The sequence below is a fragment of the Charadrius vociferus genome, unplaced genomic scaffold (assembly GCF_000708025.1).
Source record: "Charadrius vociferus isolate BGI_N301 unplaced genomic scaffold, ASM70802v2 scaffold138, whole genome shotgun sequence".
Classification (NCBI taxonomy): domain Eukaryota; kingdom Metazoa; phylum Chordata; class Aves; order Charadriiformes; family Charadriidae; genus Charadrius; species Charadrius vociferus.
Genome location: NW_009649728.1, coordinates 198,707 through 209,237, shown reverse-complemented (window position 1 = coordinate 209,237; position 10,531 = coordinate 198,707). Strand labels below are relative to the sequence as shown.

At 51.6% G+C, this 10,531-nt stretch overlaps 1 protein-coding gene across 1 annotated transcript in view; it reads left to right on the top strand.

The window, feature by feature from the left end:
- Positions 1 to 5,117: 5,117 nt before the first annotated feature.
- Positions 5,118 to 10,531, top strand: part of LOC104291588 (olfactory receptor 52K1-like) — a 9,158-nt gene continuing 3,744 nt past the window's right edge. The window contains exon 1 of the mRNA XM_009890841.1: positions 5,118 to 6,043. Within this exon, the coding sequence (XP_009889143.1) occupies positions 5,118 to 6,043 (926 nt within the window). The remainder of the gene's footprint in view (positions 6,044 to 10,531) is intronic.

The following is a 10,531-nucleotide window of genomic DNA, read 5'->3' as shown; positions in this document are numbered from 1 at the left end:
CACCCACAAGGGTTCCTGCTCCTCAGAAATGGAGGATGCTCAGGTAGCAGAGTGGTGCTCTACACCCACTCTGCAGAGATGCTCCTCCTGGGGCCAGGCTGGCGTCTTCTGAGACGCAGTAACACCTAAAGCACAAAGAGCTGGTGCTTCGGGACAAAAGCAGCAGGCTGGTGAGCATTTGCCCAGGGTGTTTTGCCAGGGTTATGTGACAGTTCCCATTAGGACGTTTAAGATAAGGGAGTAATGAAATGGAGCGAATTCAGTAGAGGTGGATGGCTGTGTCTCAGAGGTGATCATGGTCCTCTGCTTGGGGGGAGGAAGTTCCATTCAGAGAGAAGAGCCATGACCCAATTGGGCCTGATGCTGGAGGACGAGCAGAGGGATGAAGTTGGGGGACTGTCTCTGTTAGCACAAGGATTCAGAAGGAAAGCATAGAGAGATGGGATGTTTCCTCTGATAGCAAGGGACAACTGTCACCCTTCTGAGATACATTCAGGACAAAGGTCCACATGGTCACCACCATCTCCCTTACAGTTGTGGCAATGAAAGAGTTAGCTGCAGCATAATTCTTCCGACCTATTTCAGATATCAGTTTTAGGTTGGGATGAATACTGCCCTAAAAATCACTGGTCTTCCCCCTGGATATGAAGGCAATCTGGAGGACTAGCTCCATCCATAGACCGACACCATGTCTACAGCTGCCACCTCTGTTTGTTCAGCTGAGTGCCACCCAAAATGTTCTGTTTAGTCCTCATTTCTACATTAATTGAAGAATTAAACTCAGTGAAACGCATTCAATTTCAAAACTGGTTTGAAAGTGTCATTCCCCATATCAAAAATATTTTTTCCTGTCTCTGTGGTGTTAATCCGACTTTCTGCTGCACCCTTCCCTGACCTCTTGAAAAATTAAAAAAAAAAAAAGACAGTTGACAATGTTTCTGCTACCTTGCATTTGCATTTTTTTGCTGTACGTAATTTGCACATTTCAGCCACATGCTGCCTGGGGCTTGCGGAGGGGGTCTGGTGGGGGCAAGGGCAGCTCATGCCATGGCATGGAGACTTCCTGCTACCGGCTCAGAAATGAACCTGCGCTTGCTTCGCTCCAGGAGAAACACAAAGAAGGTCTATTGTTCTGCTGGAAACAACTAGCACAGCCTATTCCTGCCTGGCTTGGTCATCTCCCATCACCTGCCATTTGTAAAATAAATTAGATGTAATAGAATTGATGTGGGACTAAGGCTGTTACCGTCCAGCCCCTTGCTGCGGTTGTTACAGAAGATGCCTGGAGATGACTTGTGCTCTTGGGAATCTCCATCCAGGAGAGTCCCGTCGGCATTGCCTGCGGTGATTTATGCACAGGTTTATCCTCTGCCCTCACGAAGAGGAGATGTTTCTTTCTCGTGAGCATCCCCGAGGGCGGCAGCTGCCTGCAGGCAGAGAGCGAGGTGGGTGGCTGTATGGCAGGACCGGTATGACTCAGGGCACGGCAGGCGGCTCCGGGTGCCTGAGGTGGTGGGACCTCAGCATCTCTGTATGCGTTCACAATGTCAGTCAGTTGTTAGGAAAAAAAAAAAAAAGGGAATTGTTGTAAATTTTTTTTAAAAAAGTAGTTTTTCAACATTTTAAAGTTTCTTATTAAATGAAACTGCAGACCCAAGGCTGCAGAACTCTGATTTTTTTAAGTATTTTTTAGGTAAAAATAGGACTTGAATTTAAAAAAGTAAACAAATGAATACGAAAACTTTTAACCAAAACCAGAAATTGTTTACTGCAAAAGAGTCGGCTTGTTTCTGTTTGTATAAATTAATCAATAATTAGCTAAATACACATTTTCTGCGAAACAAACTGAATTTTCAACAGTGGATAATGTTCTTAATCCCTTGCATACAACAGCAGGTATCTGAATAGAAAGCCGCAGGCACGCAGCCGGGGGTTCTCGCCGACAGGCAGAATTTGACGAAATAGGTTGGACCGTGTCACCCGCGGTGCGGCTCGGGATGGGGCGGAGAGGCGAAGGAGGCAGGCGGACCCTTGGCCCGGCATCCGACCCGGCTGGGGAACAAAGCACTGTTTTGGGGAGGTATCCTGCATCCGTGGGGCAGTTTGTGGAGGAGGAGCGAGCGCCCCAGCGCACACCCTGGACCAGCGACGCGCTCATCGCTCGGGGCACGGCTTGGGGCTGGAGGTGAACAGGAGCCTTTGAGGTGGACGGGTGTCCTAAACGCTGCTCTCACAGCCAGGCCAGGCAGCACCCGCCTTTGTGCCCCCTCCTCAAATAACCTCGTTTGATTTCCATGGGAAAGTAAGTCTGGCGCGTGTGCTACGCTGCAGAGGGCAATGCCGCGCTGCCACCGCGGTGTCTGCGGTGAGGGGGAAAGGGGCGCAAGGGGCGAGGAGGGGAGAGCTCAGTCTGGAAGACGCGGCAAAGCAGGCGTGAAATGTGACAGGAGAGCGCAGAGCCCCTTCCTTCAATCAAAGGGTTCTGCGTCCAGCACTAATTAACTGTGAGGAGCAAGGCGGAATTAAACTGCAGGTGCCTAGGAACCGGTGGTGCGGATCTAAATGCATTTCAGCCTGCAGTACTGATTTTTATTTTATTGAGGTTCCATTTTCCCAAAGCTGGGGGAACTTAAAGGCAGAGAATTTAGACAAGGAAACTGCAGAGACAGACAGGAGATGTCTGGAACAAGCTCAGCTAATGGCCAAGGCTGGAAAGGACAGCTGTGGTTAGGAAAGTGAACGGAGCACTGAGAGCCTCAGCTAAAGCACTGTGGACAAAGAGAAATGGGGACCTGGTCAGGATCTGATGGGAGTTAGAAACTGCTGATTAGAGAAATCAGATAAAAGCAGGCAAAGGCGTCTGCCCCTGGCATGGACAAGAGAGGTCCATGCCTACCGGAGAGAAAAGCAACCAGAGAACTTTTTTTTTTAATGTAATTTAATTGATTGGTAGCTGAGAGGATGTTAAATAGCTTTGGCTAAGAACAGAAAACAAATACGGCAGCAGGTCTGGGTAATTTGCACGAGAGAAAAAGCATGTCTGAGTTGGCCAAGGAGGTCCTTGGCCTGTTCTGCCAAACTTTTATGAGTCCTGGCATGCTGTGGTGACTGCAGACACTTCCTCAGGCCATTACTTTAGCAAGAAAGTAAGATGATGTGATTAGCTGCAGATTGCTTAGCCTGACGTCAATACCCAGCAGAACGCCCAAGAAGTTAACAGGAGATTTGGTCAATAAAGAATTAAAGGATTGGGATCAAATTAAATTATGGCAATCAACGTGGCTTTGCAGGAAACAGCTCTTGTCAAACAAACCTGATTTCATTTTCTGATGAGATTGCAAGTTTAGTTAATCAATGTGTGCATGTGTGTGTGTTTGAGTAGAGTACACAGAATTATCTCGAAGAAATGTGCCTCCACCACACTGCTCTCAGGTGAGGAGCTGACACAACGCAATGTCCGTGAACCATCAGCAAAGTGGATGAAGAACGGGATGATTAAGACACCTCAAGATGGAGCTGTCAGAATCATCATCGCAAAAACCTTGTGTTTCTGCAGGGGGGCCATGGTGGCTGGCTCTAGACGAGAAGTTATCCTGTACGACTGTCATCAGTTGTCCCAAAATCAGCACAAATTGTGTCTCAAGTAATGCTGGGGAAAGGCAAGTCACGCCGAGCGGTCTAGAGGGATTGGCAGACTTGGTCGTTCAAAGGAACTGCCTGCAATAAGTGAAATATCAGGGTAAGGAGAGCTGGGCAGGTTTTCAGAGTGGAGCACTGCATCCTGGAGGGCAGAGGCTCTGGAAAGCAGCTGGCAGCACACTGAGAGAGTAATGCCAGGACCAGAAGGGCCAGTGCAATTTTGGATGCATAAGGGGGAAATGGAAGAGGTTATATTTTTTTCAAAAAAGGCGTTGAAATCTTAGAGATGCACAAAAGAAAAAGCCCTCTCAATAAGACAGGTAGTGGAACAGGTGAGTGGACTTGAGAAACTTGCAGTGCTCTAGGTGTCTAGGTTGTCAAGAGTAACTCCTTGGTGATGGACAGTGCATACCTGCGTGCAATGACAGTACTCTGCCGTAACGGGCTCTCTGGTTGAGCACAGGAAGGTGGAGGAGGATGCTGCGGCTGGGAGGAGCAGACGAGCAGTGTCAAAGGGGAAGACCGGCATATGGTTATAACCATGAGGACGATTAGCACTTGAAGCAAAAATCAATGGATGGGGGTTCTCCACCTCCGGATGCCCACAAGCCTGCACTAGTGCAATTTCTTCCAGGAAAGTATGCTTTAGCAAACCCCACGTCATTGGGCTCCAGAGAGGAAAAAAATGGGTGTAACTCCACTGTTTTTCACAGAACAGCATTCTGCATTAGTTTGGCCTTGTCTCGTGGATGGATGAGTGTGGAGGAGGGGTTGTACCATGGTAATTGCACCCTCCTCGACTGCGGCTAGCAGCTAGAGGCTGTCAATGATGCCATGTCCCCTTTGTGTCGGGTGACAGCTTGGAACATCACTTTTCTGGCTGCAGTTTCTCTCAGCCCAGTTTCACCATAGACACGTGGTCTTAGATGCAGCTTCTGCATGACCCAAAGTAGCAACAGGATGGAACTTGTGCGACCTGGACCCATACACCCTGTCCTCTCTTTGGGCAGAGCAGAGAGAGGAAGGACTTGCTTGCATTGCACTGCTCATGAAGGCTGGGCAAGGGCCAAAGAGCCTGGGGTCGTTATGCCCCACTTTCGCCCACTGATAGTGGGCAGGACACGATGGTGTCAGCCTTTGGACAGACAGACACACCGCAAAAGCTAGAGGTAAATTGGAGGGACTGGAAGAAGAAGCAGAAGTGAAGGCGGCCCCACACAAGCAATAGGACAGGCAGGACTCTCCGGTGACGTGTCCTCTGGAAAGCACTGACCACAGCATCAGTTTAAAAGCCTGACAGTAGATAACAGGTTCTGAAAGTTTTTCCCCAAATAAATACCACATAATCGTGTGATGTTTGAGCACTACGGTGTGCGCAGTTTTATGATCAAACTGATGACAGCAAAATCCCAACCTTTCTGTCACTGTTACAGGGAACTAAAGTCAGGAACCAAGATGTGACTTGGCCCACCTATGCCATGTCAACTGCCAACCGATCCAACACCAACTCTTTGCCTTTTCTCCTGACGGGTATCCCTGGCCTGGAAGCTCTCCACATGTGGATTTCCATCCCTTTCTGCTTTACATACATCATGACCTTGCTGGGAAATAGCATGGTCCTTCTCGCTGTAAGGCTGGACAAAAGCCTCCATGAACCTGTATACTATTTCATTTCCATGTTGGCTGTCATTGACCTCACCTTCTCAACTGCTGTGGTTCCCAAAATGCTGGGAGTATTCTGGTTGGATTCAAGAGAGATTGGTTTTGAGGCCTGTTTCATCCAGATGTTCTTCATCCATACATTCACTGCAGTGGAGTCGGGAGTGCTCCTGGCAATGTCCTTTGACCGCTATATAGCCATCTGCAACCCCCTGAGATACAACACCATCCTAACGAGCTCAAGCACCATCCAGATGGGACTGCTGTCTCTGGCCAGGGGAGCTGGTGTCATGACACCTTTAATGTGCCTCCTCACCAACTTACCCTACTGCAAAAACAGAGTCATCCCTCATTCCTACTGTGAGCACATGGCCGTGGTGGAGCTGGCCTGTGCCGACCCGTCTGTCAGCGATCTCTACAGCCTCATTGTGGCAACACTATTGGTGGGGACAGACTCTGTCTTCATCACCTTCTCCTATGGTATGATCCTCAAGTCTGTGATGAGGCTGCCATCCCAAGAAGCTCGTCTCAAGGCCCTCAGGACCTGCGGGTCCCATGTTTCCATCATCCTGATGTTTTACGTAGGTGGCCTACTCTCCATGTACCTGCAGATGTTCTCTTTCGGCTTGGCACCTCGCATCCAAGTCCTGGTGGCTGATCTCTACTTGACGGTCCCTCCCATGCTCAACCCCCTCATTTATGGCATAAAGATGAAGCAGATCCAGGAAGGGATCTTCAAACTGCTGCGGCAGTTGGCAGGACTCAGTATCTCACAAGCTGATAAAGACAGGTTAGAGGCTGAGAGAAGGAGGCACCACCAGAGGAGAATTTATCCCATCCCAGAAAAGGTGTGAAGTGCAATGAATTATCCTACAGAAATGTCCATCTCTCTCCAGTGACTAGAAAAGGAACACAGACCAGATGCCTACTGCTGACATGTCAATAGCGTATTCACACGAAACCAACGGGCCAGTCCTGATTGCTGATTTGCTATTGCCTGGGTTGTTGCAGTTGCCTGGGTGCTGGGCAACTGTCGCTTTGACCAGTGCACTCCCGTTTTCCAAGATATCACTTGGAAATGTCACATTGTGGTAGCTCTCTGGTATCACTAGCAGCGTTTCAGCCCCTGTGGCACACAGCTGAGACACCCTGCAGACCAAAGTGCATCAGCCCACCAAGCACCAGCGAGGTGATACTGCAGTGCTCAGTGCCTCAGGTCCATGTGGAGGGGAGGAGAGGGTGCCCTGACCTCTTCCTTGCTCACAAGGGATGGGAACGGCTCCCCCTACATCTCTTCCACTCGTCCAAGCAAGGGACACCTGCTTTCCACTTCTAACCAGGAGTCAGATCAGCGTATCTGAGAAACATCGTGGTTTCCAGGCTCTCCAGGGATGGGCGTCTGCTTTAATCAAAGGCTACAGGTAGATATGCACGGAGGCAGTCTCAGCCATCACCTCCCATGCTTCTGGGCATCTCCACTGTAAACCCTGACCGGGACCATATGCAAGTCAATGCAAAGGCAACGTGTCTACCATGAAGGTGTTTAGCACTTGAACGTGTTGTTTGGAAAGGAGGCGATCCACCACTGGAGAACCTCAGACAAGCATCTTGCTGATCTTGCTGCAGGGCAGGAGAAAGGGCCAGGTGACCTGCCCAGGCCTAGGGCACAGACCCACAGGGAGCTGATGTTTAGTGTGAGACTGAAACTGGGCGTATTTTGCTGCACAGAAAAGGGCAGCATGCCGGGTGCTCCCAGCTTGTATGAAAAAGCTTCTGTGCATGTCCTTACAAACCCTGGTTGTGTTTCTCATCACTTCCTCACCCAGCAAGGCAAACGGAGGGTTTCTCACTGCTCAGGACCAGCACCGCTGTCCGTGACGATGTTGTACAAGGTGCTCCCTGCCACCAGTGCCCTAAGAGATGCTTCTGCCTTCACTGAGCACTGCCAGAGCTGAGTGCATGGCTCTGGACAGGGGGACTCTGAAAGAGCAAAGGACTGAAAATTAAATGTGATCCTTTCTGTGATGCTTCCTGATCTCTGCATCAAGAACATCTACAGCACGCTTTTTCCACAAATAAAAAATTAAAATCTCAAAACCTGAGTTCCAGCAGAAACCGGACGTGAGCTCTCCACTGCCCACCTCCCAGTTGCAGAAATGCTCAAGTGGTGTGAGCGGTGGCAAACTGTGCCCCTGTGCCCAGCCATGCACTATGGCCAGCACTCACCTCAGCCACCAAAATATCCAAAATCTACCTCATGGTAGAATCATAGACTCATTTAGGTTGGAAAAGACCTTTAAGATCGAGTCCAGCTGTTAACCTAGCACTGCCATGTCCACCAGTAAACCATGTCCCTCAGCACCACTCATACAAGTCTTTTAAATACCCTCAGGGATGGCAATTCCATCACCGCCCTGGGCAGCCTGTTCCAACGCTTGATAACCCTTTCGGTGAAGAAATTTTTCCTAATATCCAATCTAAACCTCCGCTGGTGCAACTTGAGGCCGTTTCCTCTCATCCTAACTAGAATATGAGCTTGCTCCATAGCCACTGGCATGGGGCACCACTGGAAAGAACGTGGCTCCAGCCTCTTTGCACCCTCCCTTCAGGTATTAACATACATTACCAAGGTCCTCCTGAGCTGTCTCTGCTCCAGGCTGAGCAGCCCCATCTCTCTCAGCCTTTTCTCACAGCAGAGATGCTTCACTCCCTGCAGCATCTCTGTGGCCCTTGGTTAGACTGTCTCCAATATGCCCATGTCTCATACTGGAGAGCCCAGCACTGGACCCAGCACTCCAGGAATAGCCTCCCCAGTGCTGAGCAGGGAGAAGGATCATCTCCCTTGACCTGCTGGCCTCAATACTCCTGGCCCAGGACATCCTTGGCCACCTTTGCTCATGGTCAACTTGGTGTCCACCAGGACACCCCGGTCTTTCTCTGCCAAGCTGCTTTCCAGCCAGGTGGCCTCAGCCTGAGTTTGTTCCTCCCCAGCAGCACTTGTTGAACTTCATGAGGTTCCTGTTGGCCCATTTCTCCAGCCCACCCAAGTCCCTCTGCACACCAGCACAATTGTCGGGTGAACCAGCCGCTCGTCCACGTACTTTGTAAGTACAATCATGGAAAGGTTGGCCCTGGCTGAGCAGGCATCCTACCAGCAGTGGTCAGGACGTGCCCCCCAGTACCCATGATTACACTGAGGAAAATCCCACCAGCTTGGCTGTGAGCAGGACCAGCTTTGTGAGGCATCTGCTCTCTGCCCACTGCAGCCATAAAATCAGCTATCAAACAGCACTGGTGGTGCAAGTCCCAACTAGTTAGGGGGCTCCTGGCTGCTGGTGAGCTTGGGGGACAGCATTTGCCCCACTGTGCGAAGGTGGACAAGAACCCCCCATTTGCCAACAAAGCGGCTGTTTTGGTCTGCCCTCGCGCGGGGGGCTCAGTGCAAGGGATGGGCTGAATCCATCCTGGGCATGGGGCTGGGGCTGGACCTTCCTGCCTGCCCTGGCAGGCAGAGCCCAGGAACCAGCCAAGCCCTGCAGGGTCCCCCCGCAAACAGCCCCCACACGGGGCTGCGAGGGGGGGGAGCTCGGGGTGTCCGCGTCACCCGTGACACCGAGCTGCTGTCAGCGTGTGATTTCTGGTTTGCTCCTGGCCATGGAGCAGCTCCACTGGACCCAGGCTTGTCCATCACTGGAGAAATGGCTGGAGAGCAGCCCTGAGGAGAAGGACCTGGGGGTGCTGATTGACCAGAAGCCCAACATGAGCCAACAATGTGCAATCACAGCCCAGAAGACCAACCACGTCCTGGGCTGCATCAGAAGTGTGGCCAGCAGGGCGAGGGAGGTGATCCTGCCCCTCTACTCCACTCTGGTCAGACCCCACCTGGAGTACTGCCTCCAACTCTGGAGTCCCCAACATAAGAAGGACATGGACCTGCTGGAGCGTGTCCAGAGGAGAGCCACGAGGATGATCCGAGGGCTGGAGCACCTCTGCTGTGAGGAGGGGCTGAGAGAGTTGGGGGGGTTCAGTTTGGAGAAGAGAAGGCTCCGGGGAGATCTTATTGCCGCCTTCCAGTCCCTAGAGGGGCTCCAGGAGAGCTGGGGAGGGACTTTTTACTGTGGCACGGAGTGACAGGACGAGGGGGAATGGCTTTAAACTGGAAGAGGGCAGGTTTAGATTAAACATGAGGAAGAAGTTTTTCCCTGTGAGGGTGGTGAGGCACTGGCACAGGTTGCCGCTGGTGGGAGGTGTCCCTGCCCATGGCAGGGGGGTTGGAACTCGATGATCTTTAAGGTCCCTTCCAACCTAAACCATTCTGTGATTCTATGATTCTATGACAGGAGCCCCAAGGAAAAAGGCACTTTCCCTTGTTTACCTGCAAAGTGTGAGCAGCAACAGATAGATGCAGCTGAGTAATTAGCCTCAGGACACTTCCAGCTATTAGCCATAGCTCACTTGCTAATTTTTAATCTCTCCTTCGGGTGAAGTGTCCAAAGCAAACAACAGCTTAACCCTGTGAGTGCCGGGGGGGTAGGTGCCTACCGGCAGGGCTGTTGAGGGGGAGGCATGGGGACCTGCGCTGCCCGTGGGGTCCTGCAAAGGCCGGTGGGTTTGGGTAGCAGTACGCAGCGCTTGCCGTGCCGTGGAGGTGTCTGCAGGATGGCATGAAAGAGCCGGATGAGCACACACATGGCCAAGATGGGTCTTGATGCAAACAAATTAAAAGCTTTTAGCCCCTTGGAGTCCAGCACTGGCTGGTGGGGCCCCCAGTGGAGCAGAGACCCCAGGTTGAGCAGAGACCCCAGGTGGATCAGAGACCCCAGCTCCCACCGCTCTCCTTGCCCGCTCACCTCCTGCCCGCACCAGCCCAGAGCCTGCGCCATCCCTTCCCACCATAGCCCGTGCCCCAGGCTGCTCGCAAAATGAAGGCGTGTTTTAATCCCAGATAAATTAACACTCTTCAGCAGCATTTCCTCACACGGCTGTAGCGTACAGCCCTCCTGGCGATCTGCAGCACAACAGGTCCCTTTCCAAAACACCACCCCAACCCCAGCTCCCGGCGGTGGGTGCTGGAGGTGCCACTGGAACAGGTTTTCCCATTTGACCGTGGCGTTTTTCAGCCCCTAAAAATGTCCCAACACCGGGGATGGGTTTGAGGGATGGGGGGCGGAGGATGGGGGGGGGGCTCTGATTTTTACAGGCCTCTGAAAAGTTTGGGTTTGGCTGGCGGGTT